Source organism: Paralichthys olivaceus, chromosome 14 (assembly GCF_024713975.1).
Source record: "Paralichthys olivaceus isolate ysfri-2021 chromosome 14, ASM2471397v2, whole genome shotgun sequence".
Lineage (NCBI taxonomy): Eukaryota > Metazoa > Chordata > Actinopteri > Pleuronectiformes > Paralichthyidae > Paralichthys > Paralichthys olivaceus.
In genome coordinates, this window is record NC_091106.1 from 2,317,950 (window position 1) to 2,340,360 (window position 22,411).

The window sequence follows — 22,411 nt, forward strand, 5'->3', positions numbered from 1 at the left end:
TGTCCATCTGATTACTTGAGTGTCTCAGGCTTTAAAGCCATAGTATCTGAAGACCAGGCTACAAGACCAGGCTGAAAATAAATTAAAAAAAACACAAAAAGGCAATGTCCCACATTGAACTATTGTTTGGCCTATGATACAAGGTCCTCATATAGTCTTAGCCCTGGACTCTTAACAGCCATTAAGTTTGCATAATTATACACAGATGCAGCAACATCCATGGATTTCGGAAAGAACTGTCAGGGCAGGTGGATTTCAAGTATTTGGCCTTTTCTGTCCCATTTTGCTTAATTTAGGGAAATATGGCATTAACAATAGTTAATATTCAGTAATACTCCACAGTGCTTAACAAATGCATGATGGTGAAGCCAACAAAGCCAGCATAACATTTCTTGTTATTTTGACATTACTGCTCACTACATCTCATGCAACACTATAGTCTATTCATCATATCAAACCCAAATGGGACCCACTGGACAGGACTCTATACATCTATGTATTTGGCTCTATATAAATACAATTGAATTGAATTTAATTTCTTGTTTTTGTGCAGTAAACCCACTTTTAGCAGTTATTTCCTATATTCAGCTCTACACTGCTATGCTTGTCCATCATCTATTTTTTTTTTTAATTTAATAATACATATGAAGAAAGTGTTGATATTTCAACAGTCCAATCTTTTCTCAGTCATCATGACTTTGCATTTTGCAGAATTTAATTACCCACCACTAGCTTTTTAAGCTCACAACTAGGTCACAACCAGTGTTAATATTAGTGTCTGGGTTGCTGTTGCCTCGCAACCATATTCTCAAACACAACACACTTTTAGTTTTACACTGACTGCAATGAGGCCACCAAGGAAAAGAAATATTTGGCAACATGTTGATTTCTCCAATCAAACTATGTGCATAGAAGTGTAACATAGATGGTTTTAAATTTATTAAAATACATTTTACAATTTTTTTCAGGGGCTTAACCACCACATCCACCACCATCACCACCACTATCTAGACACTGGATGATCTTGTACTATCTCTTACCCTCATTGGGTCTTTTATTTAATGAAGATGCTTCTCAATGTCCGAATCAAATCACCAAACTTTCTTCTGTTTGTACCTTTGATCTAACTCCTTATTGCACTGGTTTGATAAAAGTTGACACTCAGCACACACATACACTTGAGTCTGAGCCCACTTCATAAATCATGAGGCAGAAAGCAACATATATCCCGCCTTGTCTAGACAGCCAGATCAAAGGCTTCCATCTGTTTCTTTTGCTCTCATTTTTTCTTTTCTCTGCTTTTTCTCTTAGGCAGGAGGGGGCATTAAAAACAGCACTGCCACAGAGGCAAACACGCCAACCAAGGTTTAGAAAACAGGATCTGCATATGTGAAGGAAACTGAAGACTTTTTCTTCAACTTTCTTTCTGGCTCTTTTCAGAGCAAACAAGTGAACAGGATGAAAGTAAACACAGCACTATGTGTGTCTGCTTATGAGGGTGTGAACAATACTTAAATTATAAATTATATCAAGGCTACTAAAGTTAAATGTGCTTAATTAATGTAAGCATTATTTTGGATAAAGTTAGATATAAGTCAAATATAAACTTGACTAATTAAAAAGTGGGTGGGAGTTTCTGTGACTGCTAAATCAGTTATATTTACAAAATAAGGAACTTTTTATCAATTGCTTATTATGAATTTGACTAAACAAACATCCACCTTCTTTTATAGCTACATGCTCTCAGATTATAGAATATTACAACATGCTTATCATATTTATGCAGATGACACAGAACTCTATGCAACAATGTTATCGAGTCAATACCGTCCCTTACAATTACTAATTATTACGTAGACATATTTATTTATATAAACGTGTACCTTACTGAATCTAAAATTGTGAATGGAAGTTGGAAATATGATTACCCCCTGTGTACACTGTGGCCCTTTTATGACCCTCGGTTTAAAAAGATCTGTGATGTGCCACTAGTTTAAATATGGGGTAATGAGGCACATTACGTCTCTTCTGGAAGACATTCATTATGTTGCACTTGGTTGTTCACATGAAAACTCAAATTTTGTGAAAAGAGAAAAAAACAGAGCGAGAGAGAAGAAGAAATCTTGTGGTATGAAATGTGTGTGATTGTTGGATTGTTAGAGAGTTACAGGAACTGTTGGATACAGCACTCCTAATTTGAGTGGGTTAACCATTCAACGATCTAAGAAGAACATCTGAGGAAGCATATACTAATTGCTTTACATGACTGGGTGGGGACTTAAATTGATGTATATTTTAAAACAGGCAGATGGGAGCGGCTGTGTGGTTCCTCTCAGTATTCTAAACCAAATCAACAAAATATTTAAGAAACACTTAAAAAAGAACTTGTGAAATTAACTTGTTTCCTTTGTATGACATTGCATCCTACCATCACAGGAGGGTGTGTCGACGTTGGCAGTAAATCCACTCTCACACACACACATATAGAATCCCTCTGTGTTGAGACACATGCCGTTGGGGGAACAGTGTTCCGGCTCATCCATACACTCGTCAACATCTGGGACGACACAGAAAGAGATACACTTAGAGGTGTGTGTGTGTGTGCGTATGTGTGTGTTCATATATTCAAGCAGAGCTACACAGACGCGTGTAGTGGTGAGAGTATGTGTCCTTCTGTCCGAGCTCCAGCTCTCACCTCTGCAGCTGGTGCCATCGATCTGCTGGTATCCCCGTGGGCAGGTACAGGTGTAGGAGCCCATGTTATTCACACACTCCCCTACAGCCGCACAGGGCCTGGTTTCCTCTACACACTCATCCACATCTGAAATACACACACGTCAGTCCCATTAGAAGAGGTTCTTCAGATTGAAACAGACATTTAGAGACACGATCATATAGGGTTCTAGTCTTCACAACTTAAAATGACCTTTTAAAACTTGGTTTTAGGGTTAGAACTAAGGGTGTGCTTGTGTGTGGGGGGGGGGGCATTTAGTTGTGATAATTAAGGTTAGGGTAAGGGGCTAGGGAATTATATATGTCAATAAGTGTCCTCACAACTATAGAGAGACGTGTGTGTGTGTGTGTGTGTGAGAGAGACTGTCCAGACACTGTGGTGCAGATAAGGGAAGAGAGGAGCTGCTAAAAATATTGATACTTTTATCTGAGTCACCTGCTTTGCAGTATTAGTAAAGACACTTCAAAAACATGACTGTTATCTTCAGTATCAGGTAATAGATAATACAATGCAGAGGCTTCCATAGCAATTGTTTTTGTTGTCACCCATATAATAGATAATACACAACATATTTCTTCCTAATTGGTTAAATATTACGTAAAGTAAATACAACTATTTCACCATCTTGTATATTTGCTTAAATCTGGTCAGCTATTTTTTAATATGCACTGGTCATTTTTTCTTTTCAGACTTGTACATATTGTCTTTCTTTATTTCAACATCAACATTTCATCTCTTGGCTCATTATCATCCACAATAAAGCCTGGATCACAAGGAATATTTCAGTTGCTTATTCACAGAAAGAAAACTGCACATTAACACTTTATGGACTAATGGAAAAGCAGAAGGAACATGGCAGTTCCCTTTCCATTGCTGGATTCAAATGTGCATTTGAAATTCAATTACTGAATTTGGGTACTTATTTCTCTTTTAAAACTGCAGTTTCAAACTGATTTCAGAAATCATATCCAAATACATCTGTTTACAACACAGTCTGCACAATGATGACGTCCAAACGTTAACAAATAATTTCATCAGAGCGCAGTTCTAATGGGCATTTTTGTGTGGCCATGACATAACGGATACACACATTTGCAAACAGAGGAAATTATATATATTTATAGACAAGATACAATAATACCTCATGGTTAGCTCTCTGCCCTCTAGTGGTTATTGATGTGTAAAGACACCACATGGAAACAGCAACATTCCTCCTCCTCCTCCTCCTCACTGCAGTACCACTCAAAATCCGAAGATAAGATAGATTTTTCAATGTGATTGCTGAAATGTGAAATATTTAGAGAAGATGCACTTTTTCTAGTGTCTATATTTAGTGTATGAAGCTTTAGCTGAGTATGTCTGAAGAAAACACGTGTCCATTTAATTTACATTATGAAGGGCAAACTATAACTAACCAATACTGCACTTAGTAGAGCGCATCCCTCCACCAAGAACCATCAGAAATTCAATCAAACTGCTCACACTCTCTACTCACGCACTCATAGATATCAGGTCCTTAAATGTGCCTGATTTCTTCCATCAAGATCCATAAATTATTAACTGGGAAAATGTTGTAAAAGGCCCTATCTCACAATCTTCTCACAGACTTCGTTCTACAGGCTTCATTCAGCTTCCCTGTATTTCCACCGTGATAACAGCAGAGAGGCTGCTCAAGCCAGTCATGGTGATGAATTTTATGTTGTTTGCTCCCCAAGGTTCCACAAGGTGGCTGGATTCAGCTGCCCATCATACAGTTATCAGTCAGTTCATATGATTCATTATACAAGTTAATGCACGAGTCAACTGATGTAAGCACAAGGAGAGAGAGCTACTCCAGGTCACCAAAGACAGTGCTGTCTTATCCTCCTCTACATCTACCCCTCACCCCCAACCCCAACCCCCTGCATTTCCTGTCAGAAAATCAATGATAGGCAGTTGGCTTTTATTTTGCACGACACAAGACATTAGTGTGAAACTAGCACAGATGTTATGGTTCCTAATTTTCATATTAATCATTGCACAGATACACTCCACTATTTCCATGACTAGCTCTTGATTATGCTGCAATAGGCCTCGATTGTCGGGGGACATATGACAAATGGAGCCTCTCTTTCCTCCTTCCCTTCTTCTGTATTTATCACAGTTATGTCTGATCCAATACATATTACTTACTTGACTTCTTCCACAGAGTCATTGTGCTTTATCATTGCACACAACTGAGATCCTGGATTGTGATCATGATCGTGGTGTGGATTATGATGACAACTAGAGGATGCTTAGATATACAATATGCCTACTCACATATACTTCTATTATTGGCATCATTACAATATTCATTGTCTGTACATACTGGGAACAGGATCCCTGTCTGAGTTTTCTCCCTCCTACAAGTTTGTTTCGGTAATTTTCCTGACTCTTGTTCAGGGTTAAGGGCAGAGGATGTTTAGCCCTAGGAGCAAATTGTGGTGTGTGAATATGGGCTATATAAATAGAATGTGATTGATTGTTATCTGTATTCAGATCACATATTCAGTCGAATGTCTTTGTTAAATATCTCACATACCAACGAGGTAAATGAGAGCAGGATCAAGCGTACAGTCTTTAATTCTTTCTCTCATCATTGAAATTAGTTTTGTTTAATTTCTCTTTTTGTTTCTGCCTTGAAAAGAGGAAACATCTGGTCTTTGGGTTATCCCTAAACTGCATAGGTCAAATTACATTTTGTTTTACGTTAAAGAAGTTACATCCACATACATATCCTAAGTTAAAGTTAAATGGTCTAATGCCTAGTTTAGCTTACACTATTTTTAATTAGATTTTTCACTCACTGACAAATTTTGGAAGTTGCCAAAAAAGCCCCAGGTCAGAGCCGTATCAGCGCTCAATCGGCCGTCCAAAAATGCTATGGGTGAACTCTTCGAAAATGTGATTCAAGGGGCTAAATATAGATAAATCAATTACAGCCAATCAGAGGGCAGGGATAGGTTGAAGGGGGTGAAGATACATGTAATGGTGCCCGCATTTTGAATATTTTCTTAATTTCTTACTATAGAAATTAATTTAGTTTTAGGCTAGGTTTGACAAAACCACACAAAATAAAAGTTTGTAATCATCAGAAATCAAGTAAATTTTCCTGTGTTATAAAAAAGTTATACAATGGCAAAGTTGAGAATTCCATATGCATATTTGTATATTTCCATTTGTCAGAGATGAGAGCTTTCTGTGAAGCCAAATCCAAGTTGTCTCTTAAAAAGCTGACTACAGATGCTAAAGTAGATTATAAACACAAAAGGGTATGAGTACTAGTACTGAAGGTGTTCCAGATCATACCGTCACACTGGTCTCCAGACGCTGACACTCTGAAGCCTGGCCCACACTCGCAGATAAAGGAGCCTTCAGTATTCAGACAGTGGCCTCTGGTACAGACCCGCTGATCCTGGCACTCATCTATATCTAAAACAACACAAACAATGGAAAACATAAAACATCACATAAGGAGAAAGCAATAGACACACACACACACACACACACAGACAAAGGTGAAAGTTGTATTGAGATCCTGAAAGCATGACAGCTGCATGTCAGCAAAATATGCTTTAAGCATCAAAGTAGGCTACTTAAAATTATAGCATAATCAATTTAAAAACTTTAAAATAGATCCTGTGATTAAGTATTATTGTATTATTATAACAACACAGATCCCTTATAAAAATGTGTCTTTAGTGATTTTGTCCCACAGTATATTTTGTGGGTGCAAAGGAACTGACAGACCTGGAGGCTTTAGTAATGAAAATTCAACCCGACTAAAGTTAACTTGGCAAAAGTCTCAAAACAGAAAATGCAAACCTTCATTACATTGTGGATTTTCAAAGGTCTGGATTTTACTTTATTTAGAGTCTGTATTTCAATCATTTACCACTGCCTCAGGAAATAACCTGAAGAAAACCTTCAGAATGGGGGAATGAGGTACAAATACCAGCATTTAAAAATAAGCTACTAGATCTAGAGCTACTCTTCACACACACACACACACACACACACACACACACACACACACACACACACACACACACACACACACACACACACACACACACACACACAGTTCTAGAGGATGTGACATGTTTGGCAGTGTCACACAAACATCTGTGAGCTGTATAATTAACTTTTATAAAGGACTCTGTTGCATGGCCTTATTATTTCCTCTCACTGCCATCATCATCCACTGCCACCCCACTGTGGCTTGGCCAGGCTTGCATGATGTGGGAGCATGCAGTCAAAACCTCACAGCTAACGCTGTGTCAAGTGGGATAAAAGGAGCAGTAAACTACTGAAAGAGGAGAAATGGGAACACCTTTGGTTTCTGGTAGAAATAACATCACTTCCAGGAAAATGTAGGCCCATACTGTGTGTTCTTTGGAAGGATTCAGTGGTTTTACTGCTTTATTGGTGATATTTTATTATGCCTGTGTTCCCTGACCTAATTCTGTATGTGTTGATGGCAAGGAGATTACTTGTAGAGTGCTAGAGATACACAATTATCTGTATTTTATCTATAGTCGAATTATAGTGGGGATGGACATGTTGTGTTTAGATGTGACCTAAGTATGGCACTGAGAAGAAACACTTTAATGCACCGAGGATGCATCTGTCCCATGTTCAGTCCAATTTTGTTAAAGATACATTAATGATTTGAGGTTCCACTCACATTCAGTGGCTTCAGAAGTGTCTCAACTAAGTCCAGTCGATTTTGTTTACCTCAAGTGTAATTACAACAAACAGGGTGTGGCTGACCAGTGTATGTGGTGCACAGCAAAGGGCTAATCCTTTTTGAAAATAACAGATTTTAGAGTTTTAATTCTTAATCAATTTGCAAATAAACCTATGTCTATTTTGTCATAATATTGGTTATTATATGTAGACAAAAAATGGTACTTTTCCCCTTTCAAGAGTAAATCTGTGATTACAAAGTGTAGATAGTGAATGTGTGTGGAAACTAACTGAATCCACTGTACGCATACACACATACAGTACACTTAAACCTACCTACACACTGGCCTCCCTGTGCCACGAAGCCATCAGGACAAGAGCCACAGTTGTAACTCCCTGGCACATTGAAACAGATTCCAGAGGGGCACACTGTTGTGTTTATACATTCATCGATATCTGAAAAAAATGTGAAAAATCTTTCAAAAAGAATTCTATCACACAGGAATGACAACTGTGTGGGAGAACTGTGGAAATCTAGAAAAAAAAACTCAGATTAATCAATGTAAGAGAATTCCACCAAAACAAATGCATTCAAAAGACACAAAAGATAAGATAAACTGGATACAATTTTAAAATGTAAGATTATTTAAGATTAAAATCAAAAGCTAGAAAATAAAAGGGTACTATTCTAAATTAGATTTAAAATGAGACAGTGGGAGAGGACCAGGAGCTTGTGGGCAGTTACAGAGAAAATGTGGTCCACATAAGTTTTAAGACTGAAAGTTGCTGTAAGAATAACCTCAGTGACTTGGGGGCAGAATATGAGATCAGGAGATCAGCAATGTAATGCGTTTAATAAACAAATACTTCATTATAAAAATCAACCCTGGATTTAACTGGAAACCAAAGGACCATTTGTAATCAGGAGAGGATGGAGTTGATCAAACCTATATTCAGAGAGTTGCAGAAATCAAGATGAGAGATGATAGCGTGGATGACTATTTTTATTTCCTTTTTAAATAAACACTTTGATTTAGTTATTAATTTAGCTATGATTCTAATCTGATAAATGCTGGCCTTCACAACACCTGTTTATCAAAATTAAGATTGATTAAAATTGTTTGTAGTCTGCATACCAGTGATAAAGATTAAGATAAAAGAACCCTATAACTGTTTGTATGTATCATGGAGTTTTTGCAATCTGATTAAAGAATTCAGTTGTGTGTGTTGTGGTCCAAGCTTATCCTTCCATGAATGAATGTGTCTGTGCATATCCATGTCCTGTGGTGAGCGAGCTAATAGCTAAGGTGTTGAAACCCTGTGCAGAAGAACTTTTAGAACTGGACAAAGTAAAATTGTCCTAAAGCATTAGTTTGTCTCATAGAACTGTCTTCGGGCAGATGACATGACTAAAGAGACAAGATAGTGAAAAAACGCTCAAGAGCACAGCAGGAAATTTCCTGCGATGAAGCAGACAAACAAGCAGCATTAAACTAGACATTTTTGTAACATGCATGATACTACCAGAGCTGAGGATTTGTTTGAACGAGTTGTTTTGGCTAAAACAAGCTGTAAGTAGCAGGATCTTCGCTATCATAAGACATCAGACACCTTGCTAAACACGAGAACTTTCTGCCACTGCATCAGAAAAGTTAAAAAAAAGGAAAGTACGTAATATTTTTATCTTTCACAGATCAAAAATTTCAGTGGTTTACATGAATAATAAATACAATATTGCAGGCAAAAGCAATTGAAACAAGTACTCTAAAATCTAGAGGTCATTAAATGATGGCCCGTGAAGGATGTTGTAAAAATGTTAATGACCCTTAAGCAAAGCCCAACCACAATTCCTCTCCTATTGCCTCATCACAGCAAAAAGCTATTAGTGATGTAATGGAAAGATCAGATCAGGGACAAAACACAACAACAGTCCCTGCCTTTCATATGTGGCAATACACATAGCTATGAAAACAGAAATGTCTGAGTTTACACACTGCTCCATCGCACGTGTAATTGAGTGGTGGTTTAGGTGAACATGAGGACTTGAGAAAAATAGTTAAAATCATGACTATAGGTAACTACAGCTCTTAAAATATTATGTTTCTATTATGTTTCTACTCTGCAGCTGGAAACGTTTTTATGTTCTCATTAAAACAATTATTTATCTTTTTGCAAATATTTTTCTTTGATTGAAAATGTACATTTTCTTTTCAATATGTGTAATTTTGTTGACCAATCCCAAGTACAACCCTTTTACATTAATATGCTAGCACCTGCTTCATCTCTATGAATGTACAGTATTAGAATTTGATCATTCTGAAAATGAGCACTGACTCCAATAAAACAGTACTACAGTACTATAACTCTACATAATAACAGCACCAATGCAAGCAGGTTCAGTTATTAAATATGTATGGTAGGACAATCTGCTTTGCTGAGTTTGCCCCACAGTGTAATAACTCTTTTTATGAATTAAAAAATATGACAAAAAATTCTTGAGCCTGTTTTTAAATTTAACTATTATGGTTGTATATCAGCATGCACACGCCTCTCAAAAAAGTCATATCCCTGATCCCTCCACAGCTGAAGGGAGGAGAGTTTTACTGCAGTTCAGAGGAAATAACCATCAGGCCTGTTTGCCCTCACAGTCCTAATTCAGTATCATTTTGGTGGGTGGGGAAAAACTGCGTTGAAATGTCAGGAAACCACGTAATGACAGAGTGCTTCATATTTATATCCCAATAAGGGGGCGAAGTAGGGAGGAGGGTGGTGCAGACACTGTTTAACAGTATGGTCGCTGGTGTTGTCCAAAATTCCATAGACTTCTAATTCTAATAGTATGCACTTAGTGTGCTGAGCTGATGTTTGCCGAAGTATTTGACCGAATACTGACCAGCATCAGAGGCTGTGGCTGTACATACCGTGCATAGTGTCCTTATCAATTTGTCCATATCTCCATCCAACACACTCTGTCCACAATCTGATATAGTATCTTGACTGCTTGATTGCCAGAAACATTTGCTTTTTGACCCTTGGGGAAGATTTTTCATGGAGAAAGACATTCACGGTCGAAGAAAGAATTCAAATATTTTCAGTTATCCCCTTGATCTTTCTTCTAGCAAAACCTTTTGTACATAAAAAATCTAATTCTAAGATCAAAATCATGCTGGGAACATTTATGCTTTATTAATGCTAAATGATTAGTGCTGCTCCCTGAAAGTCAAAGATGTTTGTTGTCATCATACTACATAACTTGATATCTATGATTCAAGATCAGGGATGCTCCTACTCAATCATTAACATTAAACCCCTCACACTTAAGGATTATTTGGGCAGATAATCGGCACTAGGTGACTTCCATTTATTAGTTAATAAATCTCATATTTTAAATAAATAAATTATACAAATATATTTTTTTATTGTACGTGGTTGTTACCTTTGTGTTCCTTCAAAGTAGAGAACAGAAAGTAAGGCTTCTGATTTAAGAGTGATTCAATAATTACATTATCTGAATTATTCCCGATAAAAGCTGGAAAACCTTCAATACCAGTGAAATTCATCATAACACTACAATATTGTTGCCAAAACAAATGTTTTATATTATGTAAGCATCGCAGTCCCACTGAACCCTGTTCAAAACTTTTATAGTTCAAAAGAGTCTTGCTTAATAGCCCATGGAAAAAAATAATGAATGCTGGCTGACAACAGGATTAGTCAGCTAAAGCCCTAGATCGCAGGATTGCAAAGATGTGGAACCACACACACATTGTCTCTCTAAGACACAAATTGGTGCAAAGGCTTTTAATCTTTCATTCAAGTCAGAATGACTAATCCTAAGGCTTTATGATTCCACTTCATAATGGTATATAGGTGAGGGAAAGGAGAAGAGTCTGGAGATAAGAATTCAGGCATAATTTACTTTTGTTTAGTTTTTTTCTTAGTTATATTTGACTCCATTTTTCATGAAGGTAACAATGAAAAAACTGGTAAGGCTCAGAGCAAAGGAAAATTACTAAGAATTGTTTTGCCTCAGCCTCCTCGCTGAACACTGTAGTGTGACAGGTTGCTGCTGACAAGGCTGTAGAATTTTGGTCTTGTTTATTTCCAGTCGAAGGAAAGGTCTTCTTACAATTAAGTTTGTGTTTTTTTTTTCTGTTTGTAACAGGAATTAAAATAAAAGTGAAATGTACAGAGCTCATCCTCAACACGTTTTATTTAATTAAATGGTAGTCAGACAAGTGTCTCAACACCAACTGAATGAATTAAAGTACTGATTGATCAAATTTAGAAATAAACAATAAAGTATCACTTTCATCAGAATCTTCTACAACTGTTGGGTGTGTGCTACATATGTTCGTATGTATAAGGGTTCATGTATGAGAAATCTAAACATCAAACTATTAATAAGCAGAAGTTATTTACCAACACAACTGGTTCCCTCTTCATCAACCAGGAATCCCAATAGACACACACACAGGAAACTGCCCTCTGTGTTCTTGCAGTGACCGCCAACGCACAGAGATGGGCTTTCCAAACACTCATCTAAATCTGGACGGCACACAGCATACAACATTAGTTAGAACTGAAATGATCAACATAAGTAATTACTGTGGCTACTAATGTCAGCATATGTCATTTTGCAATAAGACATTTACAGTGTAATAAAAGAGAGGTCCACAGTTAAACCAATTGTGATATATAGATAAAAAATGACAGCCTCAGTGTCCTACTGGATGTGAAGTTATATTCACCCATCAGAAGGAAGTTTAACTATCATGGAAGTATTTTTAATCAGGCATGCTTTCTTATAGGCTGGACACTTATGAGGTCAATAAACCCACAGCGTGTGAACATGTTGATTCTTGTGATCGCCCACTGAACATGCATGCAGCACACTCTTGTGGGTGACAACTGAGTGACAAGGGAATGCAGGTATTACTCTGTGCTCTGTCTGCCTGCTGAGGATGGATACAACTTTATGGATGAGCTGGAAGTCCCATAATTGCTAATGAACAGTGAGTAAGAGAGGGTTAGTTTGAGGTTTTTATGTTTTCATGAGAAGTCTGGAGCATTATGCAAGAGTAGTGGGATGAATTGACAATGGCAGCAGCCTTGGTCAAGGCAATTAATGGTGAACTTTGTTGGCATGTTGCTCTATTCACAGCAGCTGCAGATGTGTGATGTTATGTGAATCCTCATGTTGTATTGTTTATGCTTGCTTTTTTCACAAAAATTGTTTCATGTGCCACTCGTCTACTCTGTAAATGGTTAATTGTCAGTTAACAAGTGTCTAGTAATTAGGAAAGGTCATCTTCAATTTGTTTTCAAGATGACCTTTCCTAATTACTTATTATCTTTTGAGCACAGATTTTTTTTTAAATCACACGACTGCGTATGTATAGGACAGACTTATCTTAGCATGACAGAGAAGTCAGATACTGTGAGTCTGAAACAAAAACTGTGAAAGCTTCAAACTCTCTGCAGACATAGCTTGGTATAATTGAAGCCAGCCAGCTGTAGAAGATGACCTTTGACCTCAACTGACTGTGACCAATGGACACCTCACCAACACAGGTGGTTTGGGCATCATCCAGGTGGTATCCTTCATCACAGTGGCAGGTGTAGCCCTCATTGGTGTTGTAACAAATCCCCTGGCCACAAATGTAAGGGTTGATCTGGCACTCATCCACCTCTGTGACCGAAAAGAGAGAGAGAAAAGTATGAATGTAGAAGCAGTTTAAGAGCTAATAATGGGTCTCACAAAATATTTAAAAAAGCTGAAGGAAGCACAGCATACAATTAATGTACCACAAGTAAACTGTTCTACATAAAAGAACCACAAGTTCACAACAGGCACCACAATGTAGCCTCAAGCAACCGAGGGAGAATGCAATTAAATGAAGAGAAGTGAAGTCATAGGATTCATTAGTTTTGTCGGATTTTAATTAACATTTTAACAAAAACAGTCATTCACCATGTTTTCTTCAATTCAAGCTGTTTATGTAACTGTGGTGACATTCTCACTAATGCTCAAGAAATTCTTTATTTGTCTCATTATTTCAGGCATAAATCCTTGTTTTACGAAAAAGGATCATGCTCCCTGTCAGACACTGCTTGAGATAGATCTTTTCCCCCTAACTAACTATCCTTGTGTGCCGTCTTACCCACATTCTAAAAGACCATGTCACAACATTTCATGACAACAATCAATGAATGTCAGTAGAATCATTATAATCTCCCAATCCACTTGAGGGAGCAGAGAGAATTCCTCTTTTCATTTCATATGATCAACTCTGATCCATTAATCTCAGCTGCTTTAAACAATGAAACATTGTTGACAGTCTGATCTCTGATGTATTGAAATAATTATATTTTTCAAACTATCAGCCTCTTCCTTGGACTTATTTTCTAGTCTGCAATGAAGTTACTATTGGTTTTTTGATTGACATTTCAGCAAGCCAGCTCACACAGCTTAACAAAAAGCTGGCGCAACTTTAACTGGGTAAACTAGAAGTGAAAAGAATATGAAGACTCTGGAATGTTTTATCTTTACCAGTTGACTGTGTGGGGGCGATGTCCTGGCCTGCATTAGATGGGAGGATCTCCACTGGTGCAGGTGGAGAACTCTTCACGACCACCTCTACCAAGGCAAACACACAATCATAGATATTTAGTCCATTGCATCTGTATTTTACAATTAATGCGACACATTTTCTTTGTCAAATATAACACATTGACTTTTGAGTACATCTACATGTAAGGCTTAAATTCTTGTACATTTTTATTATGGACAAGACACACTGTATATACCCACTGCATCATTATTACACTGGCAGCTCAGCACCTCTAAAAAATTCCCTTGACAACATTTAAGGTATAGTTCAACATTCAACATTTTTGGAAAATATGCTTATTCATTTTCTTGCTGAAAGAAGATGACTCTTGGTCTCCTGTGTGTGCGTAAACTGGAGCTGGAGCCCAGAGGCTCACAAATTAAAGCTCACAAATTAAAGTAGAAAGGAAAAAAGGATGACTGTTCTGCCCCAGCAGATGTGCTCTTCATACAAAGAAGCTCCTTTTGACGTTTGGATGGGTGTAGTCTGCATTTTGAATTGCAATTTATGCTACTTTCCATCGTCAGTGGCCAATTTTTGCTGTAAGTGATCTACAGGTCTAGTCTTACTTCCTCTCCATTCATATTCAGTGTGGATCAGTGCTGCAGTGCATTTATGTTGGCAGCCAGGGGAGGTGGTATATGTTCATAATGAGAGCCGAGTACCTAGTTCAACAGCCAGTACGTCTACATAGATGGAGTCTGTGCAGCAGGTATTATACACAAATACAGCGCCCTGCAGTCCGAAAGTCTGAGACCACTTTCCAATTCACACAAATGTGAAAGATATCCATTCTAAAAAAGGTGCATGACACCACAACTTTGCTGGCAACTTTGCACAACTAACCTTTCTAACTGACCTTGCCAACTAAAAGTTCGGGGGGTGTCACCAAAATCATTCCTCTGTACTATTCTACTATTCTCTGAGAACCTTGAATATACACCAAATCTTTTAGTGGTGACTATTGAGTTATCTTGCTCTATATCAAAGTCTTGGGCAGATAAATAGTTCAGATAGCTAAACTTTTCCAACCTTTGGCTTCACCAAAAGTGAGGCAAAACTACAGAGTCTGCAGCAGATTTGGATGAAAACACACTGATCATAATGAGAGCAGAGGACCATACATAACCAAGGCTACAGCTATGCAAAGAAGGACTCAATACAATACAATGGCTTTGAACCTCTAAGTGGTTGGTTTGTAATAGTAGAACACTTTCCTGGGAACAGACTGCAGTAATCACCCAAACTGGATGACTGAGGAAAATAGGAACATGGAGTAAATGTGAGTGAAGCCTGATAACATTCTTGTGTACTGAGAACATGCACCTCATGTATGCTAGCATATCACTCTGTCACTAATAAGACGTTTTACAATCCTTAGGTACATATGTATGTATGCGTTTAAGTGTGCGTGCAATAATGCTTCATGGTTGTGTTGACAAGTTTTTGTTTGTAACCATCATTGTGAGGAATGTTTCCATTCCAACCTCAACAAGCTTTGTAATGTGTTAAGACTTTATTAGTGGGTTACATTTATAAAACACTACATATTTTATACATTATAAAACAACTTTTACTGCCACTGTAAAAATATCATTGAACAAGATTGAGACTTGTTTTCATAATACATTAAGCTTAAATTATGTGTGCTCATGTTAGGATTCTTATAAACTATAAAAAAAAACTTGAGTACAAGTGAGACTGACAGCCTATATCTGGCCACTGTAGCACAGAATAAAAGGGTAGAGAAACAGACACCTGGGTAGGCTGCCTCCATCTTCACAGTGGACACACCTGGAGATAGCTGGGGCAGGATAGGTTCAACTACTGGCCTATCACTAAACACAGGATCTATCAGCTCCTTCAACAAAAAGACAAACAATAATACCAGAGGGACAAGGTCAACAAAGCACTGTATGCATATGTTGAGGTCCAAAAGTAATCATTTAAGCTTTGCACACTGTCTGACATGCAAAACAGATGTTGTGCCTGGAAGCAGATTAGCATTTAGCTTGCATGGCAACTCGACTGGAGTTTAATAACAAAGCAAGAATGAACAGCTCAGAGAGCAAAGCCAGGAAGCAAAGACTGCCTGCTGCTTCTGCACAGACCTCTGTCTGGATTTCTTTGGAACGCAGTCCAGGATTTCAGTCCATCTATTACTGCTGCTTACATACACACATGCACATCAAAGGTACACATACTCTGACTTCCTGCCTTGTGCTGACCAGCCAAAGTCATGCAGCAATGTCGCTGACTTCATGCAAAGGTGATTCCGCAACCCCTCAGTGGCTGGGGGAGTGTGTCTGTGCATGCACACTTTCTACAGTTTGGCTGTTGAAAGCACCCAACCTACCTGATCTGGTGCAGTTGTTGCTACTGACCAAAGGGAAAAAACAAGCAAAAGTGTCGGTTTGTAACATAATATACCGTACATCGCTTCTATTGATCATGGCAAATTTTAATTTATGTTTTAAGTGACAATTTAAACTGTTATTCCAAGTGTAGGAAACAGGATATTGTACATTGTGCAGAGCGACTTTCAGTCCGTTTCCCCTGGTTCTTAGTGAAAGAGTTAAGCTGTAAAAGTGGGGCAAAAATACAAAGTTTCATTTTATAAAATGGGTTGATTGTTTTTCTAAAGCCTCTGGAGCAATGTTTAGCATTGGTGTAACTGGAAATTTGTTGGGGACTACTACAACCACAATTTTGAAAATGTTTGAGTATTTGAAAGTTAGAGGAAGCAGAATGGTCTTTGTGGAATCGTGTCAAAATCAATACAAGGCCTGCGTTCCTCGTAATGTAGGCCTACGTGTCGGCCAGGACAATCGTTTAGCTCTCCAATATATTTAAAGGGATAGTTCTCTGAAAAATGAATATTCACTCATTATCTACTCACCACTATGCAGATGGAGGGGTGGGTGAAGTGTATGAGTCCACAAAACACTTCTGGAGTTTCAGGGGTAAACAGTGTTGCAGCCAAATAAAATACAATTGAGTAACTGGGGGACCACGTCTTCAAACATAGAAAAATAACTGATGCTGCTTGTGTGGTGTCATCAAGTTTCCGTAAGCCCAGACGTTCAAATTCGACTTGAAACAACATAATAATAATAATTTATACCATGTTTTTAGCCTAAATGTCCTCTGATAGCCTTCTCACATTTGCTGTTCCGTGGCAAATTTGAATATCAGGACTTAGGGACACTTGGATGACAATTAATGACTTGGAGGCATTTCATTTTTTACGTTTGAGGACGCTGTCTCCAGTTACTTCAAATGTATTGGATTTGGAATTTTCTTTTTTGGCTAACTATCCCTTTGAGTCACATTAGCTCTAACACAATAGCTTAGGTGACTAATTTCAAAATGTACAAAATTCATTGATTTAACTCTTCTGTAATCACAAGAAAAACAAAGTTCCTCCATGATCTATATATCGAGCACAAAGACATGGTCATTTGCAATTGATATCAACTATGAGACTCACCTTTATTGCATAAATAAATGTTGCTAACTTGGCCCAGTTTCATGTTGTGAAAAGGTCATAAACATTGCAGACCATAATATAAATATACATTTATCAGCTGTAAGGTTTAACAAAAAAAAAATCTCTCTTCCTCCCACCCACAACAATTGTCTGCGGTGCCACAATCCCAATCTATATGGCTGCCAGGCGCCATATTACTTTCTGCTTGTATGCAAACACAAATCTACGCAGGTTTTGGGTGGTAAATTTCTGTCAGATTGTTTTTAAGGCCTGTCCTGTGTGCCTGGAAAACTCAGTACTCCTCTGTTCCAGAGAAGCTTAGCAGCAATTTGGATTCTGTCTGGCTTTGGCTAAGATGTTGCACAGTTTCTCCTTCCCTTGATGTCTGCCAAGCATGTCCTGAATAATAACAGGAGAGGCTGAAGCGCCTTTCCCTCTCTCAGCCAGGTCTTTCTCCCCCTCTCGGTCCCTCTCTTGAAGGCCTGTGGGCTGGGTTGTGTTTGAAGGGAATGTGAAGTGGGCCAAAGCACTTTAATCCTTGTCCTCTACAAACAAATGTCAAAATAGGGACATTTCTTTTAAGATCTGGGTTCCTAATCATGTGCAGGAGGGATCATAAATCATGACTTCTAGTGTTTTTCTTTCAAAGCTGTAATTTGCAGAAGTGAGATTGCTGTTCATCCAACAGTGTAGACTTTCGGAATTGGGGCACTGGCATTGTGACAGTGATAAATTCAAACTACACTTCAAACAACAGGTTCATTCATTATAGTAAGGCACACGTAGCATGACAAATGTCCCCTCTGACCTGCCTTAAATATGATTTGTTTGACAGTCAGTCAGTGTTTGGACACTTAAAAGTTAGATGTACAGCTAAAAAATAATCATGTCTTATTATTTCAAAGACAATAGTCCATAATTAACCGAATAAGACTAGTTTTTTGCTCTGGGAGGAGTCTAAGAAACAACAACACTAGCCTGACTCCCTTGACGTCAGTGAAATGCAATAAATCACCTCAATAACCTAACTGATCAATAAAATGACAGTTTAGGTCGTTATTCTTAAGTAGTTTTTTCCACATCAGGTTTGAATTTGGATGTGTGAAATAATCACAAAAGCTGAAATTTGCATTTGACCAAATGTCTCTGTTAAGTAACTTAATAAAACAGTGATTATTAACCTATAGCTCAGTAAAACTGGCTGCACCCAGATTTTTTTTTCCATTGTCAACAGGCAGTTCACAGGTTTCATCTTGGACAAAAATTTTTCAAATGTATTTTTAAGAATTTCAACTTTGAACCAGGGGTTTAGCACTTAATAATCAGGCGCTCAGCAAATATATTTAACATTTGCTTCAAGCAGCTTTAGTATTTGTTATCAACGGAGGATAATTGCTGCATCTTTAGGTTTTGATGTTTGTATAAAGGGTTGAGAGTTAAGAGTTGAAAGACCAAAGGACACTGTGTTTTTGCAGGCAGAGAGGTCCCCAGAGTAATAGCAAGAGGAGTCTTATTCATTCAGTCATAATGAGACAAGACTGTGTAACTGTGTCACATACGGTCAGCTGCTGTGATGCAAGGTTTCTCTCTGTGCAATCCTTAGCACTGACAGAACCCAATAGATGTAGTGTGGGTAACTGTTTAGTGTCCTGGCAACCTTCCTCTATAAATGTTCTGGGCATGACAGACTTGTGGGAGAGACCTTCGTGGACACTAAAGGAAGAAAATTTTCCCAGCTGCACCAAGAATTCCTGGGGACACCCAGGAGAAGCTGGAGGAAAATCCTTGGTAAAAAGATGCTTGGGCTGTCTGACTCACCCCGCTGCCATAGCAATCCTGACAAGGCCAGGATTCAGTTTTATGCAAGTGCACCAAGCTTATAAGGCAATTTAAATCTAAGAACCTCTTCTTCAAACACTAAACATTTTGCAAACATCTAGTTTGTGCTAGGCAACAGCACTAAACATGTGATGTTAAACTAACAATGTTCAACATGCACTGGTACAGTTACACAACAAATGCTCACCTGGTATCATCTCCTCTGGTTTCCCAAAAGCCTCCACTGGTCTCTCCGGCGTTGGCAGGGGCTGGGGGGGTTGCAGGTCAATGGGCTGCTGGTAAACAGTGACTGGCTTATTGACAGGTGGATTTGGGAGAACAGTGTAGCCCATTCCACCAGGACAGATCTCTTTGAACTTAGCTGGATAAGAAAGATACAACTGGTTATCAAACACGAACATTTCAAGTGCAAAAACTGCTTTTCTACACATGTTGACATTGTTACTTGTTTATCTGTCATAAAAGCTTTTGGTGACAGTTTCTCTGGAATGATAAATTGTTTATACAATTTGAACCAGTAAATAATCATTTGAGTCCCTAAAAATTACTTACAAGGAACAAAACCAAAGAAAATGTGCACACTTTCAAGGATTAATCTTACACAAAGAAATTCCTGGTGAAAAGACTAAGATGAAGACATGATTCCTTTAGTGAACTCAACATTTCATATGGACCCTAACTTTATTCAGAATATAAATCTCCACTTTCTTTTTCAGATGATTCTTCTCTTCATTTCAACTATGGTAACTAAATACAAACCACGTCTCCCATGTGATAAGATATTTGGCAGGGCTGCCTATTAATGGCTCTGCTGTATTTGAGAACTCCTCACTGAGACATAGGGATGGAAAGTGGATAACAGGACAACATAAGAAAATACGCCTGGCAGAATCCTTTTATTACCACCGAAGCGTTAATGGAAGAGTGAATCTGAATTTAAAGTTACAACTTCAGTATGTCCAATCCTATTTCAACTGACTCAAGTTCATGTGATTCCTAAGAATCAACAGTTGAATAATAAATGTGTCACTTCTCTGCGTGTAATCGATTATCTTCAGGATGTACAATTTCAGCTGCTTGTAATTTCCATTTTTTTCTCAGAGGAAGGTGTTCCTGGATTCTCTCTTTACCAGGATGGATACATTTTCTTACAATGAATATGGGAAAATTAAACTGTCAACAGATCTGCAATAAAGAACATAACGGAATGGAAGATTTGCTGAACCTCCAAATTAGACTGCTGAGAGTGTCTTATTATAAAGGGGAGATTAATGAATCAATAATGAAACAAGAAGGAGGAAACCATAAACAACATTGCTTTTGCCAAAGACCACTGGCTTGGGGTAGAAGGACCTTCCATTACGTGTGTGTGTGTGTGTGTGTGTATACATACATAACAGTCTTTGAACTGTCCCTGCAGAAAAATATCAGGGAAGCAGCCCTAGACCATGCAAAACAAAGTTCATCTCCTCAGCCAGAAATTATGTCTGCTAAACTAGTCCCTTGGACCATTTGAGGTTTTACCTCTGCTGCCAAAAGAAGCAGATAACTTCAACAAACATATATCTACTTCAAGAAATATGGCTGCAACAGAATCTCTGACACTGTGTAGCATACCGTGTGTACTATAACTCATAGACAAGGGGAGATGCTCCCTCATGAACAGAATGTCTACAGTAGATCCCTGGGGAAAATTTGCCGTAATTGAAAACTTGGGTGAGACCATGTAGCTCCAAGCAGACTCACTCAGCATGATCTACACAGTTTTTAGAGGTAACAGAACTACCTGGATCACCTATTATCTAAGCAGGTGATTTTAACAAACTGACCCCTCACCAACCCACAAATCCTAATCACGTACAGTTTTCTTCCATACTACACTCACTTTGTCTGCCAATAATTATATTGCCATCTCCAACCACACACACCAGTGAGCACAACATTATGTATTAACTGGCCTCCCTTTGGCTTGTATCTGAACATAAAATTGCTCAAACTTGCACAGCTCCTAGTCTACTTCCAGCAAGAATGGACATCTTAAAAGACAATGACCAATTAAACACACAAGCATATAACTTGCCCAAGCTTTGTCAGCTTGGAAAAAGAAATTGACAAGAGACCCCACAGAAAGAATTAAAAAGACTAAGTACCAAGCTAGTACAACCCAAGATCATATAGAAATTAGCCAACTTTTCAGTCCTCAACCTTTCCCACCACTTCTTCTTTCTTCTCTCTGTTTTTTTTTGCCTGCCTCTGAGGGGGCAGCCTGATGAAAGTCACAGTCCCCTCACAGCAAAGCTGTCTGCCATTGAATCATATCATTATTGAAGGCCAAAACTGGTGTCACATCTGCATTCAGCTGCAAGCAAATGTGCTCAGACTGACCAGCTGAGCTCCCAAAGAAACCACAATAATATACACTAATATTACTGGTTGTCAGTCTGCATCAAGGTCATTCAAAAAGCATTTAATGGTTTCTGACCCTGGGAAAGTGGAAAACAGTTCTCCCAAACTCCTGAACTACCCCTTGAACCAAATCACTTTCTCTTTTCTATGTGACCTCATTTTAATAAATAATCTAATAACTTATTGTTGCTTTACATCTGATCTACAAAAAACACAGCTAAGGCCAAAATGTATTGTGTATATTCCACATAAACCTCACACGTTGCCATGCAGCACATTACTGACAAAATATGAGGTTTACAAGAAGACAAGTATGACACAGCCAAACCATGTTAAATCCGTTTACATGCATATGCATCTATGCATTTTCAGAATGCACCAAACTGCAATGCCTGAAATTAACAACTGTCAGACTAAACTCTAATGACACGATGAGTTGAGTGGAAACAAAGATATATAGGCAAGTTGTAAAATCAGGTGTGAAAATAGCTACTACAAAGGCTTTGCTTATTTTCTAAAAGCAACTACTTAGCCAAGCTGATAAACCCATGCAGGTAAAAAGAATCAGGATAAAAGAATGAGAGATATTTTCTTTCTTTCTTTTTGAACATGTATTCA

General features: G+C 38.1%; 1 protein-coding gene across 5 annotated transcripts in view; it reads right to left on the bottom strand.

Annotated features, from left to right (window-relative positions):
- Positions 1-22,411, bottom strand: part of ltbp1 (latent transforming growth factor beta binding protein 1) — a 104,702-nt gene that overhangs the window by 14,761 nt on the left and 67,530 nt on the right. For 3 of the 5 annotated variants that reach the window (XM_069538448.1, XM_069538453.1, XM_069538452.1), the window contains 10 exons: positions 19,575-19,748; positions 16,415-16,437; positions 15,817-15,919; positions 13,998-14,084; positions 13,011-13,136; positions 11,867-11,992; positions 7,781-7,900; positions 6,065-6,187; positions 2,696-2,821; positions 2,429-2,557 (listed from right to left, as the gene is read on the bottom strand). In XM_069538448.1, the coding sequence (XP_069394549.1) occupies positions 2,429-2,557; positions 2,696-2,821; positions 6,065-6,187; positions 7,781-7,900; positions 11,867-11,992; positions 13,011-13,136; positions 13,998-14,084; positions 15,817-15,919; positions 16,415-16,437; positions 19,575-19,748 (1,137 nt within the window). The remainder of the gene's footprint in view (positions 1-2,428; positions 2,558-2,695; positions 2,822-6,064; positions 6,188-7,780; positions 7,901-11,866; positions 11,993-13,010; positions 13,137-13,997; positions 14,085-15,816; positions 15,920-16,414; positions 16,438-19,574; positions 19,749-22,411) is intronic. The other 2 variants (XM_069538449.1, XM_069538450.1) reach the window with 2 other exon arrangements.